Source organism: Falco peregrinus, chromosome 3 (assembly GCF_023634155.1).
Source record: "Falco peregrinus isolate bFalPer1 chromosome 3, bFalPer1.pri, whole genome shotgun sequence".
Taxonomy (NCBI): domain Eukaryota; kingdom Metazoa; phylum Chordata; class Aves; order Falconiformes; family Falconidae; genus Falco; species Falco peregrinus.
Window position 1 is genome coordinate 63,318,075 of NC_073723.1, and position 27,848 is coordinate 63,345,922.

A 27,848-nucleotide genomic window follows, 5' to 3' on the forward strand; every position below is an offset into this window, starting at 1 on the left:
AACCATTTAACTAGATACTAACCTGTGCAGCATTTTCACCACTCTTACTGCCAAAAAAAGACTCAACGGTATTTTTCCATAACAGCTTTCAAATAGTGATTAATGCATTCATTACTAGTAAACAGCATAACTCTTACTGTCAAGTTAAGTTCAATCTAGAAACAAGCTACAACTTGGAAGATTATGATTTTTCACTCAGATTGCTGAAATGCAAAAAAAAAGATCAGTTTTTGCAAGAAGAGACTCAAATTGGAGGTTTCCTATGTCTCTGAAAACAGCCTTCAGAGACATATTTGCCACAAAAAAAAAAAAAAAAAAAAAAAAAAAAGAAGAAAGAAACCCCTAACCTTCATATTATTTTGAGGGATGAAAAACTTTCTACTTTAAAATTATTCTTAATCTAAACCCTCAACATGAGGAGTCATGCCAAACTTTTCATCAAGCGTTGGGGCACATCATCTCATCCCTCAAGGCAGGAGCTTCAGGCTGCTATTTAGACCGGAAAAAATAATTATTTTCACAAAAGCTCTCAGAATGCTTTTAAAAAGAAACTATACTCAATTGATCTATAGCCTGTGCTTCATGTAAGCACAACTTCCCTGCCTTCCAGGGTTTAACAGGTCACAGTTAGAAAGGGTCTTCATAATTTTTAAATCAAATAGCTAGCATATCATGTACAGCTGCCAACAGTAAGAAGCACACATTTAAGACTGAATTTTAAAAGCAAAATAGATAATTCAGTATGTTAAAGTGGACTGACACAGGATATTTGTAAGAAAGCATGCAGGATGTGCAAAACCATTTGCACTCAGCTATCCAAAGAAAACCTGTGTTACAGAGTTGACGTCAGTGACGTGACATCACAATCACGTGTCTGCTGTTTCAGCTATAACCAGCTGCTCTGAGTCCTGCGGCTTACAGCCTCAGAGCACCTTCCTTGCCCTCTCTAGTGTCTCAGATTCCTCTGCATAGATCTAAAAGCATTTGCCTCAAGACAGCTTCCTGCAGAACTGAAATTATCAGCACTGATTTTCAAGCAACAGTGTAGTCAATATATGCAGTGGAAAACGTGAAACTCATTTTGTACTCAAGATTAATTTGCTAATTAAATGTCACAGCCCATTTCTACAGGTTTTAGGTGAAATCAAGTTGCTATTTCCACAAGAGCAGAACTCAAGTTGCCTTCAGGAAAGACAGCCACTGCCTATACATACTGGAGAACACTGGACCACAGTGGAAGAAGTGGCCAAAGAAGGAACACAGGAGCTAACTGAAGGAAAAGGAGCAAGGAAGAATGTGGGAATCACTAACTCAAAATCCTTAAACTGAACAGTCTTTAGTCGGTCCCCCAGAATAACAATAAATTGAATTTGTATTTGCTTTCTAGCTTTTATGACTTCAAGAGGCTTTTCCTTGCCCTTAAGAGAATGAGGAATGCCTTAGGAAAAAAAAAAAAAAGAACAAAGGTTCAGACTCACATTGAATCATCTGATTGCAGGAACTGGAGCATTAGTTACCCAGTCTGACAAGATTGTCAATAGGAGAGCCAAGATTAGTACCAATAAAAGGAAAGGAAAGAACAGAAGAATGAAGAAAGCAAAGGCAACCAAGCAACATAAGGAAGTGGTGAACATGCAAAGAACAGGATTCAAAATTAAATGAAGGAAAAGGAAAATAGGAAAATATTAATGTAGCAGGAGTGAGCCAGACTTCTGGCAGAGGATGGACATTGCAAGATAAACAGAGGAGCACAGAAAAATCTTGTGTGGTAAAAAGAAATAGAAAAAAGTGAAAACAACAACAAATATAGGTAAAGTATAGCTTAGGAGTAAGAAACATCAGGCTGCAGGGAAGAAGGTCAAGAATGGCAAGAACACAAGGAAGCTGAAGGAAGCAGACTGGATAAGTAGAGGTAATCGGAGACCTCACAGAGCAGCAAGCATGGAGACCCATGTTTTTAAGCAGCTTTACTCAGGCTTTGAGGATCAACATATCCTTCCTTTAAACTATGTAATTAGAAGACAAGAAGAAATGGGATGAGTTTTCACAGCTTATAGCTTTTTGGATCTGACTCACTCATGATTTCTCTACCAGTCTGCAGCTGATGATGTACAAATGGTATGCCTCATTTTTCTACCTGGGAGAGTAAAAAGGAACGAGAAAGAAATTTGTAAGAAAATACAAGGAAAATTCTCAGAGAGGTTACTAGACCAAAGGCAGCCAGGACATTCCTTCCATGACAATCTTTTTTTTCATGCCTTCATCTTTCTACATTCAACACTTCACTGAAATTACTCCTCATTTTGTACAGTCATAAGCAATCCTCTTGTACACTGCACAAAGCAAAAGTAACAACTAAGAGGTCTTCAATACCCAGTTCAATTTTGTAATAAAAATTATTTTTAAGTAATATTCTTGAATTCCAAACTAACAAATCCATACTACCTTAGTGATACCTTCCAAGATACAATTAAATGATCACTCTTTGTCTTGTCCCATTTCTACTCTGCACAAGGAAATTGGCTGTGGTCAACATGCAATTCTTTCTGTGTTCCAATGGTCACTCTCTTTAGCAAACCTGTAAGGCTACCTAGGGATCAATTTTTTATATTCTAAGATAAATACTGTAGTAGATATGTATTTCCAAGTGCTGCTGAGCTCTATTCGTAGCTGCCAGTCTCTCCTGCCAATGCTTAAGTACAGATACTACTACACTCACTTTCCTCTGGCCTGTTCAGATATCAACCCTTCCAAAAAAGTGTGAATTCACAGAGTTCATGTCTCAATTTTTATTCTTTTTAAAGTTCTGTTAATATAATCATATTCTAATTTTTCCTGGAGCTATCTACTTGCTTGCTCATTCAACAAGTTTGTGTGGCAGAATTCTGACTCCACTGAGGTCACTGGTAGTTTCTGCCATCATGTTTGGTGGATCCATAATTTCAAGCAGGTTACAGCTTTTCTAAACTGACAACACAGCACCGTTGGATCTGTTAGCAAACTCTCTCAAGAAGATGAAGAAGTAGTTCTCTTAATTCTTTTCTACCACATCTATGTATTTGCAGTCTTGTGTTTTACACTGTACATACTGAGTCATCTCCTTCTGTTCCTCTTAAAGCGCACGGTAACAAAATTCAGTAACACACTTACAGTGACGTGTCATGCAAGCCAGCTTAAGGTTTTATCAGAAATATTAACAATATTTTGTTTGTCTCCTTACTGGATCCAATGCTGTAATGTGATAAAGTAATTCAGAAACAACGAGTGAACGCTCTCCAGTTTCCTTTAATAGACATTATGAAAAAGCTTCCCCACTTTTATAGAATATGTTCATTGCCAACATGGATACAGGATGTTACTTACCTTTAGTCCTCTTACCACATGCAATACACCTACTGCACAGTCAGCAACAACAGCCACGCTCAGGTCAGACGCATTCACAATGCTGCTGCCACGCAGGTCATCCTCCCTGCCTGTCACCCTGATCACATCCTGCTCCCTGAACAGTCCTGTTAAAGGCGTTCTCTCTCTGTCACATCATACACTGCTACCATCTTCACTTTCAAAGCCCTCCTCAAGCCACCCCAGTCCTAGCCATCACCTCTCACTGGGTACTGTGGGGTAAACTGTCACCTCCAGTCAGCCCCTGAAGTGTCATTATGAACACCAGGAGACCACAACTCCTCAAAGTTCTTTGCTCTTAAGTTTTCCTTGGGAACAAATGCAGATTTCAGACAACACCAAATGAATCTTTATTCCATCACTGCCTCCTTACTGCCTTCAACATTTCTGCATACAAATATAGGTAACTGAGGTCACCTATAACTGTTAGCCATTTCCTTCCATTTCTTTTGTGCAGGCATTTAGAATATATTGGTTTGGGTTTTTTTTTTAGCAGAACACCGTATTTTGTTATGCTGAAATCTTTTCTTTGCATATTTTGTCCTCCCCCAGCACAGCCATCTACAGTAGGGTCCCGAGCATCTGCCTATATTCAGAGAGAGACCATGTAACCCCCAGCGTACAGGATGCATCAGCCTAAGCCACGACTGGAAGCCTTCCAGTTCACCCTTTCATACCAGGAATCACACTGATGGCAGAAAGCCTAGCATAAATAAGGCCTAAGCTTTCTCTCTTCCACAGATCAGCAGAGCACGTGAGTGTAGATGAAGTATCAAACTCACCAAGGTTCCTTTCTGCTGTCTAGTGCCATTTTCTTCCTACCTTGACTTCCAACATTAACATACCTATATAGATAGCTATATCTATCTTAAAAGTCTTGCAGGAAAAGGTGAGGCTCAATACATCAAACCTTGCTATTTTTAAATACAGATGTGTCTGAATACCCTTGAACAAAATCTGAACGCAGAGCATAATTATCTTAATTCTAGCAGTACTATTTATTTTAGCAGCATTCATAGTAACACTTGTTTTGAAATTTAAACAGCAAGCAAGGCTACTCTCATCCATTATCTTTCAAAAGGGTCAACAAAATAAGTAGTAAAATGTCAGTACATTTAATTTTCCTCTAAAAATCCTGTGTGTTTTCCCTCTGTGCTCCAAAGAGACTGACAGATGATAAAGTCTTGATGCACACAAGCTAAATTTGCACTTATTCGTCCTATATTTCTCCATGCTGCCTTCCAATACCCGGGTCACAAGGGCATAAGAAGGACAAGTCATTAAAACTGCCAAGACAAAGTAAGCTATTCCTCTCCAGAGTGTCTCACCCTGAGCCCTCTGAGTCCCGTGAAAGCCACCACACAGTCAACTTTTCTGTGATCTTTTTGATTCAAAGCCAGAAAACTCCATGCATTATTCCCTCCTGCTGAACGCCTGGCAGACTTCCAAGAGAATAATCTGCCTAGTTTTTGCTTCTGATAAAAACAGCAGTAATTCTCCTCTGTGCTTTCTCCTCTAGGGCTAGAGGACAAGGCGAAAGAAGGGCCTCCGACACCACCTGCAGGGGCATGTTCTCAGGCTGGAGGGGGAAGGCTAAAGAGCATCACATGGATGCCAGCCCTCAACAGCCCACAGCTGGATGTCAGCACGGTTTGGTTTTCCAAATATTCATCTTTGATGCTTTCAGAGATCCTCATAGCCATTCCTCTTCAGAAGCTCGGTGCAATGCCCAAAATCAGTGGCTGCCTTTGCTAAGTCAGGAATCTGGCACTAACAAAACGTGTGGGGAAGACTCCCAGTTTTTCCAAGCCTGTTCATCCCCAAAACTGTCCTGTGGGAAGGAGGCAGCACAGCTGGCACACTGAGAAGCAGGAGCCCTGTTGCAGCCACAATGCAACCCAGATGAAACAGCCTTCTACGCCCCAGGGCATTCTGCTGCTGCTAAATACTGGGCATGAGGTCGATTGCCAGCTCCTGTATGGGTTTTCTACTGTATCCATCACTCACAATTGCTTCAAGTTTAGAAAAACACTTGTAAATACTGTTCCACAAGACAGCTTGGAGAAGTGAAACCACAGGTTTACACCAAACTTTTTAGCTCATTCAGAAGTTATTTTTTACTGCATCTGGCACTTGATTAGATACCACTGTTAGTTCGTTTCATATAAATTGCAAGTAAAAGAGACAGCTAAAACACCCATTAGGTAAAATGCATTCTACACTGTATCTCCAATTTCATTGTGGGTATTTCTAAACAACCCACATTTCTGTGGTATTTAGATGTCAGACAGTTACAATGATTCATACTAAGATGACCACAGTGAGCTCTTCATTTTTTGCATATTCATGTTTATTTCTTACTCACTTCAGTTCCAGCAAAACGATAAAGTTTGCACCATACCATGAAAACACTGCTTCATGAGCATCTCTAAAGCAAACTCCGTGACACGGCGGCTGCATTTGCTCTTGACTTCGTCCAGGCCCCACTGAGACAGGCATGACTGATCACATCGCTCTTCGCAGTCCTAAACAAAGCCTGAATGTTCCTTACCCAAAGACACCATTCTTTGGGGACTCCTTTATTTGCCCACACAGGATTCTGTTGTTTACAAAAATAGAAACTAACAGCCGATATTTGTCCCTGTGAATTATCCAAGCCTATGCACCAACCTACAGCTATACATTTTTTTTATGTATCGCCAGAATAAAATAGCTTTACAGCTCACAGTGTTAACCCACAGAACCCCTACTGCTCTAACAAACCTCCTGACACAGGCATTTAAACCTAAGTTGTCTGAAAAACAAAGGCAGGAAAACAACTATCAGGAATCCTTCCTGATCCTCATCAGGGTTTCAAGCAGTATCAACGCTGATGTGAAAAAGAACAACTGAGTGACTTTTTCATTCTTAATCTTTTTACTCCTATTTAAGAAAAAACTTATTTTTGTTCTAACAAGATAACCAGCTATTAACAGATCACATAGATAAAACTGGAAAGATCCGAGAATTAGTCTCTGGTTTTGGTTAAGGATGGTATTTCAACTCCAAGGTTGTTTTTCTGCCCTGGTATCAGGGAAATTCATCTTTGCTTCCTATCTCAAGGACATTTTATTCAATTTCTAGGTATTTTGAATTGGAATGTCAAGTATTGTGCATTAACTGGAAAACTGCTTCACAAGAAACAGCTTTGGGAAAGTAACATCAGTTTCTACATAATCTTTGTAAGATAACTTCAATTTGTATCTCAAGAGTAAAATTGATGGGGCCAGACAGCTTCAGGGCCTATGCTATGATGTACCGCTCCCCAAGTCACAGCGCCAGGGCAATGGTTCTTAAGCTCTCACTGCTACTAAGCAGAACACACGAGCCTAAGAATAAACACCCGTTCAAGAGGCTCAAGCTGAAATTGGCTCAGAAAGCTCATTCATCATCACCTAAGGACACTGCAGTGAGCAATACGGAAAAGAACTGGGACAGCGCAGAAGATACCAAAGAGAAGCAAAGCTACCGTCAACGTTTCAATACTCAGTATAGTGGATTACCAACATTCACCGTATCACATATACAACAGTTTCCAGTGAAAACCTGCTACTGGTTCCACAAAACAAAGGAGACTGACTAGGACCACCTTTGTTTCATGTTGAGTATGGTTTAGGAATGGACACCTGGCAGAAATCTCCCCTCCTTGCTTTCCTTGGGAGGTCTCAACAGACTGTTTATCTTTTTAATATGTGTGTGTGTATATAGATAGATATGCACATAGATAGATATACACACAGACACAAGATTTTCAAGAAATAATCACAAATATGTGGTGTTAACTCATACACAACATAATACATACAATAATAAGGTTCGAAAATAAACTTAAAAAGAGAGATAAGAGAAAAATAGCCAGGGCTGAAAAATGAAAGAAAAAGCCTCATCTATCCAAAGATTTAAAAATGGTATCAACGTACACAGGTTACCACAGGTTAATGAAAACATTTTCAAAGACTAATGCAGATGTGACGTGCAGCATTAGCATAAAAGTAAACATACTGGACGTCAGCAAGGGGTCTGAACTTTATATCCAAATATATCCAACACCTTCCTGTGGGCTATTAAAGATACAGTAGTAAGAGGAAAAAGAATAAGCCCACAAATAGCAATGAAAAGGCAACAACAGAAAGAAATACATAGTATATCAATATATTTCCTACAGTAGAAAAGGGAAAGAAAGAAATCTGATTCCAAAACACTATAGACAGCACACAAAGTGCAATACAGAACTCTTAAATGCTCTTGTGACATGCAGATGTCTTGGTCAGGACAGTATTTTCCTGGGACTTTTGGATGTTGGTCTGGCATTTTATTAACGTTACAATAACCCACTTTTTAAACTAACTTAAAAAGCATCCCTGATCACATTTAAATGGAAGTCATTACTAGACTCATTTCAATTGCGGTACAAAATTATGTCCCTTCTTCTACTGAGTATATTTTGATATTTGCAGGTGCCACTAGCTCCAAACTGGATTACTGCAAAACTCTGCCAAAAGACCTTTCCGACAGACACTGTATTAAAAGGCTTCATTAAATTAGAACATGGATATTATACCTCGTGTTACCAATGCTGAGAACTCCATTATTCCCATTTTGTGAATTTACATTGCCTTCTACTTCACCTAACTTTAAAATCCCAAACCCTCTGTCTTCCTGGAAAATTCAGTGACGTTGAACGTGGACTAGGTTGATACTTGGGAATACTAACTGACCACATCCCTCTGCTGCCTAGCCTTAGTTTCTTTTCAGAAATAAAACTGTACTCACAACCAAAAAAGTCACCTTTTCCACATACGTAACCAGCAGCTTTGAAATGCTGAAAAATGGACATGTGTCCTTCTTTTCCCTTCCAACGCAAAATATGTTTTCCTGGGTATTTTAAAAGAAACAGATGGTAGGTGCTAAGCCCCTGGTAGGTGTACACGGCCGCCTTATTTACTTAATGTCAGCGTACCAGGCTCTACACTGATCTGTTTCTAATAGGTGCCTTTTGATGCCAAACTATTTCTGAACGACACCGCGGATGAGCAGTACGACCAAGGGAACTCCGAAAGCAGGCGCTGTAGGTGCGGATGACACAGTATTACGCACCAAAGGACGACGCAATTACAGAACACCAAACCCGCATTCACCGCCCCTGTACCCGCACGCCGGCCACTGAATCCAAGGCGAGGGGCTCTGCCTCTCCACGGGCGACACCGCGACGGTGCGGGGACACAGGCACAGGCAGCCCGGTGCCCGCTCGCCGCAGCCCTCCGGCGGGAAGGAGCCCGTCTCCCCCCCGGCCGCCACAGCCCACGGACAAAGGCTGAGGGAGATGGGGGCTGCCGTTCTCGGGCCGGGCCGTACCCGGGGGGCTGAGGCGGGGCGGCGGCGACGGGGCCCGGCCTTACCTGCGGCGGGCGGGGGCGGCCGCTGGGGCTCGCCCGGCTCCAGGGTGACGGTGCCGTCCCGCCAGACGCGGAGGTGGGCGGCCGCCCCCAGCCTGGCGGCGGGGGTCTCTCCGCGGCGGGCGCGGGCCCGCAGCGAACCGCAGCACTGGTAGCACACGGCCCACGCCTGCTCCTCGTTGATGGGCTGGTTGTAGAGCCTGAGGATCTCCTCCAGCGACAGCGCCTCCGGCTGCCCGCCGGCCCCGCCGCCGTCCTCCTCTTCATCGGCGGGGCGGGAGGCGCCGGGCTGGGGCTCCGCGCCGCGCTCCCCCGGCAGCGCCATGCCCTGCCTCCGCCGCGGTGCTCCTCGGCTCAGCGACCGGCCCCGCCGCGGCGGCTGCTGCTGCTGCTTGCGCTGCTGCTGCTTCTGCTGCCGCCGCCCGGTCCCGCCGCGCTCATCCTCCCCGCCTCGCTAGTGCCACCAGGCCGCCGGACAGCCCGGGCTGCGCAGCAGGCAGGCAGCGGCCGGCTGGCAGGACGAACGGCGCCCGGGCCGCCTGCTGCCGCCGCCGCCGCAGGGGGAGACAGCTCATAGCAACGCAATGGCGTCCTCCCCCGCCCCCGCCGCCAAAGGCCGCCGCCCGGCGTCGCAGCGCCCCCTGCCGCCGCCAGGCCCGGCCGTAATGGCGGGCGGCGGCCTGGCGAAGGCGGGAGGGCCCTCGGGGGCTGCCGCGGACCCTCCGTGCCCGTGGGCGGCGAGGAACGGCCTTTGGGAGCGCCAGGCGCCCGCGCCCGCCTCAGGCTCGGGCCGCGGGCTCTGCGCCCAGCGGTGCTAACAACCACCGCCTGCGGGGAGGCAGGGTGACACCCGCACGCACCCCGCTCAGACAAGGACACCGACCCACATCCCCGCCGCGGACCTGCACGTCTCAGCGAAGAGATTACCGAGCGCCTGCTTCCCCGGCCGGAGGGCGCGGAACCCCACGGCCTGCCCCCGCAACGCGACCACCCCCCACCCCCCCCCGCCGCCATCCTTCCAACAGCCAAGCTATCCCGCTGCAGCGGCGAGGCAGGAGACTCCAAGGGCCTGCAGAAAGGCCGACAGCAGTTGAACGAGCACGGGCTGGAAAGGGCCCGAACGGGAATCATCTTCCAAACAGCTGGGAACTGCCCTTCCTGCCCCGGGACACGGCTGGCACCAGGAGGGCACAGCCAGCTCCCCACGCCGCTGCACATCAAAAACACGTCTGGGCTTTTTCTTTAGTATTGTACAGTTTTACCTAGCACACGTAAAAGGGAACTAAAAATGTCCCCTTAGCACCTGCCTTTCATGAAAGACTAAAGCATACAGGTAAGAAGACAGCACGGGGCAGCGTCCCCTGCCGCACGCCCAGTCCTGCAGGATCGAAGGGCCACACATCCCTCGGCTAACAACAAGCTCCCGCCTCCCATTTCACCTTCAGTTGTCCTGAATGCGGGTGCTTTTTTCCTCTTGCAATGACACACATGCCTTTAACAAAAACTGTTGCATATAAGACAGAACTAGTATTTAAATAAAGCTATTAAATTTAGCTATACTCACCATACCATACAATCCAGCCTTTCACATTATATTAGACATAATGAAATCGGTTGAGAAATTGTACTGTCTAATCTTTAATCAGAGTCCTCTATGCCGAGTAACAGACAAATTAATTCCTTTTGATCTTTCAGGTATACAAAGAGAACACAAAAACAGATTTGTGAAGTATTTGAAAGGGCCAGTAAGTCCATAACATACTTTTAAAATTTCAAGTTAAAACCCAAGTGCTGCCCTAGGAAGTATTTAACACTTCCAGAAAAAAGAAAAATGGTGACATACTACCACACTGCTGATAAAATGTATATGCAGAATGCCAACGCTCACTCCTGCTGCATGTGTTGCAATATTCTCTAGGATTAGGTGACGGTTTTTTGCTCCAGCAGAAAGAGTTGGATCTTTCTTACTAGCAGAACAAAAGAAGGCAGGCATGGGCTATCAAAGATACAGAATGGCTTCTACAGAAGAAATCAACTATTTTGGATTCTTCAGCCTTGAAAGAGATGCCTGGAGTCCACATAGTGAAAAACATCAGAGGCATGGTACGGAGGTTCAGTGAGTCCAAATGCTTGCAATTTCTCAATGCTTGAAGACTAGAAGACACTCGGCAAAATAATGACCCACAGATTTAAGACAAAGAAAACCATCGATGGACAATTAACTATGGACCCAAGTTTCAGAATCAGACAAACTCATGAATGGTTGTTAAGCAAAATGGCCTGGCTACAACTTCTACCTCAGAAATTTCCTAAGCTAACCTTAGGAAAAAGGCATCAGGTTAAACCACTTTACCTAACCTAGCACAGCTATTCACATGTTCAGATATCCAGTTCTTAGTCTTACATTAAAAAAATCCATAAATTATTAAGTTCATAGGTGAACAAGAATACCTATACCTGACTGAACTGTTCTTCCAAGCTGAACATATTGCTAGGTCCAAGAGAAGCAGAAATAAATCTTCTTGTGGAAAGGACACATGCTTAAACTTCAGTATTGCTGGATCTCCGTCACTCACAAAGTACACCCTGGACGCTACATGGAGAGGAGAGGTAAACCAGTCTCTTACCCCTGGAGAGGCAAACCAGACTTTTTTTCTGAATGAATTCTTGCACCAATTCAGAACTGCAGAAGAGAAGCTAGCATTTTATGCAAACATTTTAGTAACTTGACCCACATTCCTCCGAGTATTAAAAGTAACTTTTATTAAAAATAAATTCTCTTTATAAATACAATCATTTACCATGTAAAAAATCCTCTTCAATACACACGCGTGGTATTCAAAATCAGTGTTATTTCTATGAAATACAATACTACTTTTAAATTGCATAATTTTATACCCACATATGTTATTTTGCAGATCAAAAAAGGTATGAATGATTACAGGGGTTTTTGGTTATTGGTGGGTTGTGGGGTTTTTTTGGGTTTGTTTTTTTTTTTTGTCACAGGACAGACCGGTATTTACAAGCAAACATGATCCAGACAGCACATGCAGATTCAGGGTATGTAAACACTCGTACACGAACTGCAAGTCGCACTTGATCTCCCCTACAACAGATTATTTCTTCACAAAAAGGAGACCTATATGACAAAAAGAAAAACAAGAGTAAAAGATATTACTAAGCTATTATTAAAATTTTCGGTTACGTGCAATTTTAATGTGACTGACACTTAAATGAGTGTCATGAGTCTGTCATTACAAATAATAATAATTGTTCTATATTGTTCTTTCATTTAACCCATGAAAAGTCTACCGTCACTTAACTCACCAATGCAACATAAAAGCTCAGTACCCCACGACCTCTTACATATACCATACAATTCTTCTAGTTCTAACTTAAGGAAATTAATTTTCTTTAAATTTCATTATCAAAAACCTGAGTTGCAATTCATAATTAAGTATTACTATTTGGTTTTAACATATATATCTATATATCTTTACATTTAAACTTACCGAAGACACGTGGCAAATGCTCTTCTGGCATTTCTGTATACAAAATGGATAGGAAACCCTTTAAATGTGTGACCGTCAGGTACTGCTCTTCTTACCGCATCTTGAAACTCTTCATTTCCTGCAGAAATACCTGTTGTGCGTTCAAGCTCATAAGCTGCTAATGCTGGTGACAACAGATAGGACAGATGGTCATCCCAGACAGTAGAAAGGCCAAGATCCTGTGAGGCAAGTGACAGAATGATGACAACTGTGCAGAATGAACATCATGGTAAGACTAAGCTTGCACGCTGTACAGATTCAAATAAACCCATTACAAATCTTTAATTTGTAGATAATGGAAGTGAACCCACGAAGCAGCAAGATTTGTATATTGACTCACACATCAACAGGAAGAATCAAACACCACCAACAAAATACAAACATTTAGCAAGAAATGAAGTTAGACTACTAGACTAAAACGTGACCAGCAGAGTTGGAACCAGATGTTTTACCTAAAGTATCTCTACATAAAATGCAAGAAGATGGTGCCTAAATACACAACAAAAATCTGGGAAAGATCAATCATGATTCACCTCATATTTTTCTAAGATCTCCCATGGAAACCCACTCCTGAAAAAACGATGTGCAACAGCTCCTCAAAACACATGACACATATACATGCACCTTCTCCTCCTACCATCTCAAAAATACAAAGAAGGAGAAAAATCTACCATGTACACATTCAATGCTGCATGAGATCCAAATTCTGAGAATTACTTGCCACCCCAAAGGTTGAGCATTGGGTTGGAAGATAAAAACAAAAACCCGCAAAAATCCCCATTAAAAATAGACATAAGCTATAAGGGGTTTTAAAATACCATCTCCCTCTTATCCAGCACAAAAGAATAATTTCTGGCACATTACGTCTTGCAAAAATCCTGACAAAGGACAACACTAACTTCTAGAAGTTCTGATTCTGTAAAGAAGTCAGAGCAAGAGCATGAAGGCTTAAAGCCTGCTTTTATCTAGGGACCAAACCCATTTGTGATGGAGAGGCAAAACCTACTAACAACCAGATCTGATCTTCCTAGCATTTTCACAGACCACTCATAGGTACTCTGCAGTAGGCTGAAGATCACAGACCTCTAGAAGGAGAGGCAAAGGCAGGGTGGGGGGAAGAGCCCACACATGAGGCTACGAAATACCACTGCAAATAGAAGTATGACATATAAACTAGCTCAGTACAGTCTTTCCAAACAATTTTTCAATGATTTCACTTTTTAGGTACCACATTACTTCAAAAGCTGATGGAAAACACATTGCAAAGAATTAGGTATGTGAACTAACAAATGGCTAGCCAAAACAAGTATACAGTACAAACACACATTCAATGACAATCTTTAAACAGTATTACCTTTCTGTGTTCAGAGACCAGTATTCTCAGCTGCACTTCTATCTCGTTGCTTGTTACTGCAGCATCTATTGTGGAAGCACACAGAGGAGGAAAAGGGGGAACCGAAGACACTGTTCCAGGGGGACATACAGATTTTATTGCTTCTCCACTCATGGGTTTCCATTTAGATTCATCATGCAGGTCAAACACACAGACCTCCACAGCATCAGAGGGCTGACAATTTCCAAAGAACTTCTGATGGTTGAAGATACAACCTATTGTGCGATAAGGATACAGCGGCTTGGGTTGTTCAACTAGTGGAGGGTCATCAGGGTTGATAGATCTGTGGATGTACCTAATCAAAAATATTCAATTTCTTATTAATACACCTTATTTCAAGACAAGGTAAAAATAATTAGATGGGACAGATATAAGGCATTTTTTCCTTCAAAAATATAAGCAAAATTTGTTAACTCCTCCCCCCCATGGCATTCATTTATTTACAGAAAAGTAATTATACACATTTTAGAGGCCCAGCATACAATGAAACAATACATCAATTTTTCTCTTTAAATCCAAAAGAATAAACTGATTAGTCAAGCAGATACTCCACAGCAATTAAATTTTGCAACTATAACAACATACCCATACAGTTGCCCCACTACTCATTACATTTGGAGATACAAATCTTCAAATGCTGATCATGGGATACACGAAATTGCTTCTTTTCAACACTGGCTCTAACAGAAGCTTTAGAATACAGAATAACTACATGTGCCCTTCTAAAATTACTCAAGTGAGTGAGTCATCATGGGCCCTAATGGGATGCACCCCATTGTGCTGAGGGAGCTGGCAGATGTTATTGCCAAGCCACTCTCCCATCATCTTTGAAAGGTTGTGGAGAACACGAGAGGTGCCTGAGGACTGGAGGAAAGCCAGTGTCACTACAGTCTTCAAGAAGGGCAAGGAGGAGGACCCGGGAAACTACAGGCTGGTCAACCTGCCCTCCATCCCTGGAACCGCGATGCGCCAGCTCATCCTGGAGGTCATCTCGAAGCATATGGAGAAGAAGGTCGTCAGGAGCAGTCAACATTGATTCACCAAGGGGAAATCATGCCTGACCAACCTGATGGCCTTCCATGATGGAACAACTGGCTGGGTAGATGAGGGCAGAGCGGTGGACATTGCCCACCTTGACCGCAGCAAGGCTTCTGACACTGTCTCCCATAACAGCCCTGGAGGTCAGCTCAGGCCGTGCGGGCTGGATGAGGGGACAGTGAGGCGGATCGAGAGCTGGCTGATGGCAGAGCTCAGGGGCTGTGACCAGCAGCGCAGAGCCCAGCTGGAGGCCTGTAGCTGGCGGGTTCCCCAGGGCTCAGCGCTGGGCCCAGCCCTGTCCAACGGGCTCCCCAGCGCCCTGGGTGAAGGGGCAGAGCCCTCAGCAAGGCTGGCGGTGACACAGCCCTGGCAGGAGCGGCTGGTACCCCAGCGGCTGCGCTGCCGTTCAGCGAGGCCTGGGCAGGCTGGAGAGCTGGGCGGGGGGGACCGAATGCAGTTCAGCAAAGGGGGTGCCATGGGGGCCTGGGGGGCATCGGGAGGAACGTGGCCGGCAGGTGGAGGGAGGTGATCCTGCCCCTCTGCTCTGCCCTGCTGAGGCCGCACCTGGAGCGCTGTGTCCAGGGCTGGGCTCCCCAGTTCAGGAGAGACAGGGAACCACCGGGGAGCGCCCAGCGGAGGGCTGTGAAGATCATTAGGGGACTGGACCTTCTCCCTTGTGAGGACAGGCTGAGAGAGATGGGCCTGTTTTTAGCCTGGAGGAGAGAAGGCTGAGAGGGGGTCCTACAAATAGCTACAAATAGTTTAAGGGCAAATGTCAAGAGGACGAGCCCAGGCTCTTTTCAGCGGTGCCCAGCAACAGGACAAGGGGCAACGGGCACAAACTGCAGCACAGGCAGCTCCATCTGAATATGAGGAAGAACTTCTTTACCCTGAGGGTGACAGAGCAGGGGCACAGGCTGCCCAGAGAGGCTGTGGAGTCTCCTTCTCTGGAGACATTCAAAACCCGCCTGGACACGATCCTGTGCAACCTGCTGTAGGTGACCCTGCTTTCGCAGGGGGTTGGACTGGGTGATCTCCAGGGGTGCCTTCCAACCCTGACTATTGTGTGATTCTGTGAATCTCGGAAAACTTGCAGAGATTTCTGCAGGGGAAAGAAGTAATGTAACACTGATTTCACAGATGAAATGAGGAATAAAATATGGGTTGCTAAACAAACATGTCAGATTTCATCTGCTTCTTTACACATGATGGCAGCAATAAACACATGATACCACGTCAATGGCAATCAGCTGTCATAAGACACAAAACGGTTACTATATGGTATTAAAGCCACTGAAAACCCTTGAGGCCATTAGAAACTGTTGAAATATTTCACCTCACACTGAATCAGTTATTTTCCAAATAAAAGTAGTACACGGAAAAAAAAAAAAGATTCAAAGACAGAAGTTACCTGGATTATATGACAGAGTATAAAGATAAAAACAAAAAAAGCAACAACAAAAATATCCCACACAAATTTCAATACGGATTGTTCAGCTTTCTTATATTGCTTTTACACACCTATGTCCTGTTAAGCTCTCCCAAAAAGTAATTGTTCCATCAGTTCCATAAGTCATTACCCAAGTGTGGGGGACTCCTTTTGCTTTTGTTCCAACGCACACAAAGGCTTCCAATCCAAACCCAAGAAGAAGACTGCACAGAAGGTTAGCATGATCTTCACAGTCACCCTAGACAGTAAACATCAGTAAGTTGGTTTGAGTATCAGGCATGGATAAATCTTAAAGAAAGGAAACTGTGGTACTTCTCTAACCATTATTTAACAAGTCATGTTTCCCTCCTGTTTACGTATCAGAAGTCAGGATTTTAAGGTTTAAACTTGACAAGTTTTAGTTTTCTGTAATAGAATAAGTCGGTCTAAAATGTTATGTTCTAACGATAGACTATTTATAATTTTTATTCAAATATAGTATACAATACTGGAAAACACTTCTTATAACAGTATCTTCAAGTAATCCAAACCCAGAATCTATCAACCCACAAACACAAAAGCAATATTCTAATTAAACATAAAAACACGTATAAAGCAAATACCTGAGGTAATACTAAAAATGACATGATATTTTCACACAGGAAATTTAGTCACTTAGTAAAATGTAATTCTATTGTTATTTCACTGTGTTGAATGTGTTGTCAAAGTTCAGGAATTAAACAAAGATAAAACGACCTCCCACAGATCTAACTATAAACCAGCTCAGTCATGTGTAGTGCTTTTCCCTTCAGTCAGAAAAACATTTCTTTCATAAATACATTACCACCATTGATAATTCACAGAAAACAATTCCCAAATGCGATGTCTAATATTCCTTGTCTCTCAAGTTCTTCACAAATGTTAGTTCTAAAGCAAGAGCAAAAATTGCTCATGCAATGAAGCCTTCATAATACTAAGCAGAAGAGTAAGGCTCTCTCAAATACTATTCAGAATGTAGAAAATGTAAAATTCAGTGTTGTTGGATGTATCTATTCTTTACACAGACAACAAAATCTTCCCATGCCACAGTATACAAGGGAAGTATGCAGAAAACTAGGTTTGAACAAGTTTCTAGTGAGCTTGTGTTCATTTAATAATGCCACACCATTTTCCACAAGAAAAATAAAATGGTCCAGCTGGTGTCTCAGGTGCTAAATACAGCTGTTTTCTATACAACTTTCCACTTCTGCCTTGGAGGAAACCCTTTCTCTGTGCCTCCAAACATAATGGTCCTCAAGCTCAAAGCTGCTATCATCATCTCCATCTGAAAGCCAGTGGGTAGCCAGTGGTGCTTTTATATGCTACGTATGCATGATACGGTATTCAGAGACAAGAACTAATGCCTGTTCTGTATAGTCTTTGAGACAGGTCCGAAAACTGGGATACAGCTCCTGTTGCCAAGACCACCACATCTTTTTAATACAAATATCAGTGACATTATTTTTGAATGCAGAAGTATCTCAGTGGTAATGAAAAGCAATACACCACTCCAAAGAGGTATTAAAAGGGATCACTATTACTTTTATTCATACAACAGAAGAGCTATAATACTGAATCAGTTACAATTTGTTTCATTTATTATAGTTATGTAATACAAGTGTCAGATCACCAAGAACTAGGCTGAAACTTTTAGTGCAAATCCCTACCTTGCAAAAACGGAATGCAAAGACTGTCAGTGTATTTTAGCCCCTCTAACCAAAAAAAACAAAAACAAAAACAAAAAAAAAAAACCAGCAAAAGAAAAAACCCAACCAAAAAATACCAGCAAAAGAGACTTTTCAACCACTTTTCAACCATTCCTGGATTAGTCCGTAATTTAAACTCACATCCTGCACACCAGCAGGGATTCACTGAATTATATGGGATCTTAGAAAAGCAAAGAAAAGGAAGTTCATCTGTCAAACAAATGTATTGACAAAGAGACCCCAACAACAGCAGTAAAGGAAGTTAGCTCCAAAGCCCTCCTGTCTACTATTTAACATCTATTTCTCTTTAGAAAGATCTTAAATTATTTTAACAGAATTATCCAAATCCAATTTAATTCATGTACTTGCAGCCTGTTTTAAATTACTGACTTCTGTTAGAATGTGGTACCAACTCTATTGTGTCACACAAGGACTATTTTCACATACCTTGTTTCTACATAAAAAAGCAAGAAGGGTGCACCACTGTTCTTGTTTGCCACCACCTCCTCCAATGACAGGAGCTCTTTCATAACCCAGGACACTGACAAATCGCGCTGCTTGCCTAGGTGTGTCAAGTAACCGGCCCGCTCGAAGTGGTCTGACATATGAACATACTGGACGGTTTACTCCATTTTCATCCTGAACATGTAAAATATGCTTATTTGCCAGCCATGCAAATATCACAAAAGATTCATCTTAACTTGGACTGTCTTTTTTTGCAACGGGATTTATTCTTCCTGAAATAAATATCACTTATAAATACTAAGATGCAAAAATACTTGTAGAATTAAGACACAAAACCATTAAGGCAACTCATTTAGAGACATTACAGTTATGTTTTTCTTCTGGCTCTGTCACTTATAGGACATTTCAGAATAAATGTTCAAACACCTGGAGCAGCACAGGCTGCAATTATTTTCTTAAATGGGTGAAGAACTGTTCGTGCTCCACCTGCTATCAATTTCCACATTATTGCCAAGGAACAAAAAAACCCCAAGAAAACTCCCAACAACCAACGAAAAAATACAGACACACCAAAACCCACAACAAACTCAAAAAACAACTCCCCCACAAAACATTAAATACGCAGCAGCTGATGTTAGAATTTAGAAAGCGTCTACTTCTGAATTCAAATACCCTGTCTCTGGTCATAACACTGAAAAGCAATAAAACTTACTCACAACGAAGTAACTAGATTACCATAAATTAAGACAATAATAATATGAAGAATTTCTAGATTCTTGGAAAAATGAAAAAAAAAGATGACTGGAAAAGGTATGATTTATTACATGTTGCAGGGAAATAATTGTGATTAGCAACTATTAGAACTATTTCAAGAAGTATAGAACTCTTCCTCACTGGGCTGAATCAGTACTTTTCTATTCATATATTTTAAAAAGAGATCAAAGCCTTTTAAAATGCCTGCAACTTCAGGTAATTATGGTCTCGCATTTTTACTGTAGTCACATATTATCCCCACTGAGGTTTTGTAATGCTTTTTCAGCAGGCTGGTGCAAGAAAAGCAGCATTTATTTGAAGCTGACTGGAATCCTGTTGAAAATTATTTCACAGCTTGAAAGCAATCAAAAAAATCACTGGCAGGATTCACTGTTCAATATAGCTTTATGTGTATAATGCATGCTTCTGCATTACACATGAAAATGGACAATAACTAAATTAAAAACAATTCTAATAATCTCATTTCTATTTCCATAAATAAGAAAGGACATTTAGCGCAGCTTTACTAACATTTGCTATGGCCAGCGGGAGACTCAAGATAAGCTCTCTATAGGTACTGAACTAGCAGAAAGCCTAGTTCCTATAGCGTTCTGAGAGCTACCAGTTTCTACATTAGTCTGTAACAAAGAACTTAGTCCCCTAATCCTATTGACAAACTCTTCCCCTCCAACCTTTTTTCTAACACTACTGTAGCTTTCTAGGTGCAGAAAGTAGGATACTATTAATTCATACATTGCTTTATTTTCAAAATAGGGTAAGTCCCATTTTCACCTCATGTCCCCAACCAAACTCCCAGTTCTCGAATTCCCTATTTAATTATGTATTTGTTTCTCTATATATCCTGCTCTGAAACACTTAAGGCTTTGTATTGGGTCTGGTTGAAATAGAGTTAATTTTCTTCATAGCAGCCCCTATGGTGCTGTGTTTTAGATCTGTGACCACAAGAGTGTTGATAACACACCAGTGTGTTAGCTGTTGCTGAGCAGTGCATGCACAGTGTCAGGGCCTTCTCTGTTTCTCATTCTGTCCCCACATGGAATAGGTTTGGGATGGCCAAAAGGCTGGGAGGGGACACAGCCAGGACAGCTGACCTGAACTGACCAAAGGGATATTCTATGCCATATAGTATTACATTCAGCAATAAAACTGGTGGGGGTGGGCAACAGACTTTTTCTAAACCTGACCCTGCTTGAAGACAAGCTGAGCATCAGCCTGCTGGTGGCGAGTGACTGTCTTTGCATTACTTTTTTCCTCACTCTTCCTTTTTTTCTTTCCTTTAATTACTAAACCATCTTTATCTCAACCCATGGCTTTTTCCTTGCTTTTGCCCTTTCTATTCTCTCCCCCATTCCACTGAGGTGGACTGAGTGAGTAACTGGGTGGGGGGCTCAGCTGCTGGCTAGGATTTGGAAGTTCACATCACTACTTAACGCCCACAGCACAGCCAGAATGGAAGTTGTTACTTCACTGAAGAAAAAGACTAGGCATAGATAACTTCAGGATGTTACTTTGAAATAATAAGCTACTGTACTTTATCTGTGCTATGACAATTGCTACTACACAAGCTAAATTCATACCATGGAAAATGCAAGGATCGTATCATTCCTTTTTCTGAGGGACAGTTAACAAGAAGCAACTGACACAGTAATTTATTAGCCTACAATACTTATGTCCGAAGCTATCAATACTTATGTCCATAGCTATCACGTGATATTAACCGGACAGATTGTTTTACAGACCATACAGAGCATCTGCTCTAAACAGATCTAGTAAGTCCACTTCTTTTAACTGTTTTATCTGGTATAAAGTTTGTTTGAAATAGTTTGCACAGATCATTTAAGTCTTTGCCCTTTGTGAGTAATCAAAGAAACAGACTGAACAGGCTTTATCACCTTGTACATCAGAGGTGGCTGGAGTAACCCCCTGTCTGCAACATGCTGTTCATCTTCAATACAGAAACAGAAGTTCAATCCTAACAAATTTCATTTTTTGCATGATACACCGCATGTAGTCCTGACCTGAATGTAACCATGTCATAAATCTATACAGATCCTATGTACACATTAACTTCAAAATAAATCAAGAAATAAAAAGGTAACATAAAGAAAGGATGTCTATTTGTAAAAATTACAAACCTGTGCAAAAATCTTTACCAGCCTTACGTTGTGTGTAGGCCTAATCTGCAGGTATTCTCTCCACCACTGTTTAGCATACACAAGAAATAACCGTTCTTTTTCTGCTGTTTTCTGACGTTCCAAAGCAAACTGTAAGAAAAACATAATCAATCACATACTTATTAACTCCAAATAGGAAAAACATCCCCATCATCAATAAGCACATCAACAACAAATCCTGGCATATGTAAAATAAAGCTTAATATTTAAAGTGTGCCATGCAAATGCTGAAGAATAGCATGTTTTACACGAAAATCCAATGAACAAAAATGTCAAGTTACATTTCTTCTTTGTAGGCTCATATATCAAGCTTGACTGAAGTAGTGTTCATCTTAAATGACACACTTCTGTACAGGTCTGCTCAGCTTTTGATGTGCAGAACATCCGCACACACATTCAGGCCAACATTTACTGGCTTACCAGGCAGAACAGCTGACTTGAAATTATTGTTTCAAATGGGAGAGCAAGAAAACATACACTACCTGAAGAATTAGGTATACTGCATCTTTATTTTTCTAAGTAATTAGAAAAAATACTGAAGTAAAATTTCAAGTAATGTTCAGTATAAACAGATTTTTTAAAAGTTAACTATATTTAAATTGAATGGAAAAAAAGATGTTATCAAACATTCAAAAACGCACAGCCCTCAACATCTACAAGTAGTTCTATACTGAGCCTTCCCCTTCCCCCAATAAAAGAATAAGTCAACCCTCCCGGAAATTAACTTACTTGAGTATTAATTATTTCTGGAGATAATGTCTTACTAAGCTGTGGATACATTTCCATTCTGATGTTTAAAACACCAACAGAAACCTTCGATTCTGTACCTTTGAACCAAAATAAATTTCAATCAGTTCTCTCAAATTCAATTTACTAAGGACATTTCAGCCAGGAAGGAGCAAATAATTAAAATAAACATCTTGGCTATATAATCACACACACGCAAATATCTTAAAAATACGCAAAGTAAGTGTCTTTATTTAATTTTCAAACTCAAATGAGGCTGTAAGAAAGCATCATCTGGCCAAAAAAGCAGACATCTAAATCTAAGATAATTATCCAAGGCCCTCTTTGCAGCCAGTACTGGGACATACGAGATGAATGTCATTCTAGAAACATCTAGAATAGGCATCTAAAATAGAGTACGAGTGACACACACTGTAAAAGTGCCTATTCCTACTTATTACACGTGTAGCTCAAATTTAAGAAGTTGGAAATCAGTGAATTTCATCTTCCCCAAGATACAGTTTATTATGAGGGACCCCAAGTGCCATACAAATGGATTAATCAACTTAAGAAAACCAAAACAACAAACCAACCTACCACAAAATCCCATAAACCTAATGTTGTTGCACAATGCTGAAAATCTGAAATCACATAAAGAACAAGAAGCACTACGAAACAATAGAGATGGGACTATAAGCAACACAAGCAAAACCAAGCCTCATATAGTAGTTTGTCTACTTGAGATGGCAGCATGCTTTGATGTTCTTGATGCATTTTGTACAATGACAAGACTTCAGAAGAGAAAAAGCCCTGGATTTACTGGATTGATAGTTTATTACTTGGAAAAAAAGCTAATGATAATTAGATTTAACTCCTCCATCACACATTTGAGTATTAAACTCAATTTATTTGTTACACATTTCCAAGTCATTATAAATAAAAAGCTCTCCATTAGAGAGACTATACAAACCCAAACTGCTTACTAAAGTTTTGCCAACACCAGCATTTCCAGAAGGAAATGAAGCCAATAAACATATTTGCAAATATGCTTACTAGATTTGTGTTCACTGGATAAAACACTGCACCAAATCACGACTGCCCAAAAAAGCAGGCAATAGTGATAAAAATCAGGAATAACTTACGTAGTGTATCCAATCTTCAAAATATTTTGAAGGTATAATTTAATCTCTTTTGGAACTATCAAGAACTGCTGACCTACCTAAAAGGTAGAGAAACTGTGACAAAAAATACTCAAATGACCCAGCAGCTACTAGCTGACCAAACTCTGGGATTGCTAGCGTAGGAAATCATGATAGATCAAGTCCTACATCTAGTCTTTATCCACTAAACTATAATATCCTAAAAACTTAGGTTGGAACTCCTAAAATGTGGTGTAAGGCAAGTGATAGTATACATGCGTATTTTTGTGTAAGTGCTAAGCACCAAAAAAAGAGCTATTCAATCCTCTTGTCAGAAAACATGCTTCCAGCTACTGGAATAAATGGCAGCACAACAGAGATGACTTTCTCTAGCAGCTGCCAGTTTGCTACGAAAGGGACACAAGTGGACTTTACTCTTCAGTGCACCGGTCCAATCTATTGCTGGAGATTATTTGGTTGATTTTTGTTTGGTTTGTTTGTTTTTGATAACTTCTCCAGACTTTGCAGAAAAATAATAGTGGGATTTCCCACATGGGGACCATTATTACCACAGGATCTGGAATACACATTTCTAGTATTTTGGTAACAGAAAAATCTGAGCATTAGCCTCTTAGGCATTTTCTAAGTATACCTTATAGTAATCTATGAGTTTAACTAAAATAAACTACATCATAAATACTGCTTTAAACTTATAAGAAACTCAGTACCCAATATTTTAAGTCATCATTACAGCCTTATTATTTATCCTTACCTACACCCTGGAGTTCAACAGCAACATTTGTTACACCATTCTCTGCAGCCAAGACAGATCGCCACTCCAAGAAATAGGATGCTACTAGTGTTGTCTCACCAAATGTGTCTGTTTTGACCAGAACCATATGCACTGGATCACATACAGATAACATAGTGGTTGCATCCGCCATTTTACTTCCATCACCTGCCATTATTAAACAAGATAAGATAGCATGAATATATTACCATCCCAAGTCCTCCTCAAAATCAAAAAACAGGTATGCATTTACATTCATTGCATACCAAATGCATTCATTTAAAAAAAATCTTGCATCCAGAAGTGTAAACAATGATCCCATTTTAAAAACCAAACTCAGTTTAGGAAAGAGCTACAGAAATATTAGTTAATTTACAGAAGAGATAAAAAGATTCCTATAGTCAAGTACCTCAGTGTTCAACTGCACAAAAATACAAAATGGAATTAGCATTTAAGAAAATAAAGAATATTAGAGCACCATTAACTAAAAGCAATTGAAAAATATTCTTTTAATAAGTTGGAATGCATCAGGTCCATATATATACTATATATCGGTATTTAGGAAACAACTTTCTCTGTAGTTAGGCTTGAACCTATGATATAAAACGCTCCAAGGAAAAACAAGTTTTATTAATTCTGCCGCTCATGAATTTGTGGTATATTCACTCCCTTCCCCAAGTCCAACTTGTCTTTCTCTCTGTTCACTGATGTTCCATAAGCTACCCCGGAGTTCTACAGGATTCACACAAGATTCAGAAGTCTTCTCACAACATACTTAGCTCCTACCATGTTCCCTTGGTACCAACAGAAGAACAGTAACACAGGCTGCGGATGACTGACTCTTCTGCAGGTTTCTGCCAGCTGGTAGGCAAACTGAACTCACACTGAAGTTTTTCCTTCCATGCAATGACAAATTTGCATCTCCCTTCCTCACTTGTCAGCACAAAGTTCATGAAACTCACAGCCACCATAGCATCTCTTACCATCTCTGAGACTATGATCTCACTGTTGATTATGGATAAAGTTGGTCAAATTTAAAAGTTATTTTAGAGTGGAAAAGGAGCAAAAGAAGAGGCAAGAGTGGAGAAAGATCTATAAGTGGTATCACCTAAGACAGTAATTAGTTCTCTTAGGAAAACACGTTAAAAATAGGAAAGAAAGCCATTAAATACTACGAAACATATTTCAGAATAACTGAAGTCAGAAAAAAAATCTGAGAACATCAGCTTTAAACCCACAATATTCCTTACCTAGGATATCCTTGTGTACTTCAAGTAAAAAACCATCATGAAAATCTGGCTCACAGGCGCAAGGTACAGGTTTAGAACGGAAGCGCTGATTTCGAAAATGTAAACACAAAGTGAAGGTAGAACAGATTTGGCCAGGCAGAGGCTCCGGTTCCTGAAGATGTTCCAGAAAAGCTTTTCCACCCAAAACCTGAAGGTAAAGATACCTCCGTGTTGGGTCAATGTTAGCTGTAAAGCGCAGCAATAAAAATGAAGAGACTACAAACAGACCTTAGGAAGTATGTTAAATATCAGTTAACTAACAGAAAATTATAAAAAACAAACTTTTTTGAAATAGATGCTTAGGAGAAAGTGATTTTAAAATGTATTGGAAGTTATCTTAATGTAAAACAAATCAATATTTTTTTTAAAGTCACATTTTATGCAACACTCAATTTCTCCTGCTTCTATGAATTTACTTCCTCTAGTTAAGCAAGAAAAACATCCACCTTTACACTAGTTCATACTGGATTAGTAATTCAAAGTTCAAAAATCACAGACTTCAAATTTCTCTCAAAACTATGATCCAAATATTAAAATAAGGAGGCAACATACTTTTTTTCAAAAGCGGTGGTTCTCTGTCAACAAAATGTGTCGCTGGTTTTGGAGCTGAAGTCCTCACCTTTTCATTCACATCCTGGAATTACAATTAAAGACTTTTTAAGGCGTCAAGGGATGCAACAGTACTCTTACTGCAGTCTTCAAAAATTAAAGAATCCTCCGTTTCAATGGAAGACCTTTCCCCAGGTATGCTCCCTTTTAGTCCTTAAGATGTAATGAAACTAAACAAATACTTTCACTTTCAATGTAGTATTACAACTAAACCAATTTTAGCATATGCATTAAGCTGTTCTGCTCCTATTATGTCACAAATTAGTAAAGCCATTACAAACCTTAAAAAGCAGCAAGCTTACACTTTGTTAAAACAGTCAGTAAGAGGAATAAGCAAAAATATTTTCACTCTTTAAAAGCTACTTACAGTTACAAATTTAAGTTCCTTCATGACATCATCAATGATTCCTCGTTGTCTTAAGGCTTTTATCAGATCTTCTGTGGATAACTGCTGATGCTCAGGTGCTAACTCTTCACGTATAGTCTCAGCAAGAACTTCTCTTATCCTGCCATGGACATCCATCTGAAAGAAAATTCATACAAATAGAAGCTCTTTATATGGTAGCATCTATGACTAAACAGTCACTCTGTAAGACTAAGGGTATGCTCCTAGGAACACAGAAATAAGTACACCAAAATATTAAACCTTTCAGAACTAATCAAATAAGTCACTACCTCACCAAAGCAGTTCTACCAGTTTAAAACATCACGACCATACCAAACCTGAGCATTTTCACTGCTCTTGACAGCATCCCCTGCCTTGAACTTCCCTCCTTACAAAAAGGCCTGCAAATCCATCAATTATAAAATGGTCAGTTTTGTCTCCCTCAAAATTCAGGCTCTGGATAAAAGTTTCTCATTTTTTAAGGGAAAAGGTACATCTATATATACGTGTAGGCCAGGCACAAAAGCAGTAAATATCCATTACAAGCTTTGCCTGTGCTCAAAGGGAGATCAGAGAATTTCTGTCCTTCACCTCGGCTGTGAAACAGCGTGGGTTTGTAACACTTGAAGGATGTTAAGGCCACAGCCACCGGGACGTGAGATACTTAGCGATATAAGAGTTAAAGCATTCGTGTTTATTCGCCAGGCAGTTCAAGATCCAGCCCAAGCACCTCGCTCAAAAAACAACTAGGAGAAAAAAAAAGAAAAAAGAAAAAAAGGCAAAGGCCTCAGCCACAGGATGCCGAGCCGAGTCCGCCGCCCAGCCCCGGGCCTCACCCCCGGCTTCCCCCCTCGGCCGGCACCGCTGCTGTCCGCGGCCTACCCTGGACGGGACAGCGACACGGAGAGAGAGGGAAGGAGCCGGGGGCGGAGGCAGCCTCAGCTGCATCTCGCCGTAGCTCAGGGGAGAGACGAGGGCGAGCAGCGGAGGCGGCGGGTAAAAGGCCGCAAGCCAGGGCTGCGGTAGCCGAGAGCGCCAAGGGCCGCTGGCCCTCCTGGAAGGGGACGCAAACGTCAGTGAGGCCGAACGGCTCCCGGAAACCATCCCAGCCGGCTGAAGCAGGGAAACCAAAGCAGGACGATGGCGCGGAGCGAGCACACCGCCTGCCCTGCCACCGCCTCAGCGGGCACAGCTGTCGCCAAGGGCCGGGGGCCCGCACCACCGACACGGGAAGCAGCCAAGCCCGGCCGGGTCCCGCTTCCCCTGGTAGGGGAAGGCGCTTTACCGCGGAGACAGCCCCACCTTGACCAGCTGCTGGTGAATGATCTGCTTCAGCTCGGAGGCTTTCTCCGGCGGCAGCGACATGGCGGCAGGGCCGGAACGGAACCGCGACGACTCCCGCCCCGGGAGGAGGCGCGGGGGGGGGGCGGGGGGCCGCGCGCCATGCCCCGCCCCCAACCGCCTGCCCAATGGGCGCCGGCAGCTGCGCGAGGCGGCAGGTTAC

At 41.8% G+C, this 27,848-nt stretch overlaps 2 protein-coding genes across 5 annotated transcripts in view; both read right to left on the reverse strand.

The window, feature by feature from the left end:
* The window catches only part of SPIRE1 (spire type actin nucleation factor 1), a 127,476-nt gene extending 118,097 nt beyond the window's left edge, over positions 1-9,379 (reverse strand). For all 4 annotated transcript variants that reach the window (XM_055799401.1, XM_055799399.1, XM_055799400.1 and 1 more), the window contains exon 1: positions 8,841-9,379. In XM_055799401.1, coding sequence (XP_055655376.1) covers positions 8,841-9,162 — 322 coding nt within the window. In that variant the 5' untranslated portion in view covers positions 9,163-9,379. The remainder of the gene's footprint in view (positions 1-8,840) is intronic.
* A 2,198-nt stretch (positions 9,380-11,577) lies between these two features.
* CEP76 (centrosomal protein 76) lies at positions 11,578-27,790 on the reverse strand. The gene is made up of 12 exons (XM_005241270.4): positions 27,647-27,790; positions 26,327-26,482; positions 25,903-25,984; positions 25,312-25,536; positions 24,044-24,229; positions 22,136-22,233; positions 21,368-21,496; positions 18,441-18,632; positions 16,341-16,507; positions 13,743-14,076; positions 12,350-12,567; positions 11,578-11,976 (listed from the first exon to the last, which is right to left on the reverse strand). Exons 1-12 carry the CDS (start codon positions 27,707-27,709, stop codon positions 11,838-11,840), a joined length of 1,989 nt encoding a protein of 662 aa, XP_005241327.1. The 5' UTR covers positions 27,710-27,790; the 3' UTR covers positions 11,578-11,837.
* Between the last annotated feature and the right edge of the window lie 58 nt (positions 27,791-27,848).

Bases quoted from the DNA above. Each gene is read 5' to 3' on its own strand.
- CEP76 (XM_005241270.4), bottom strand. From the start codon at position 27,709: ATGTCGCTGCCGCCGGAGAAAGCCTCCGAGCTGAAGCAGATCATTCAC. The intron at 14,077-16,340 runs GTGTGTAAAAGC...ATTTTTGATTAG, and splicing joins GAGAGCTTAACAGGACATAG to GTACATCCACAGATCTATCA. The intron at 11,977-12,349 runs GTAAGTTTAAAT...TTTGTCATATAG, and splicing joins GCATTTGCCACGTGTCTTCG to GTCTCCTTTTTGTGAAGAAA.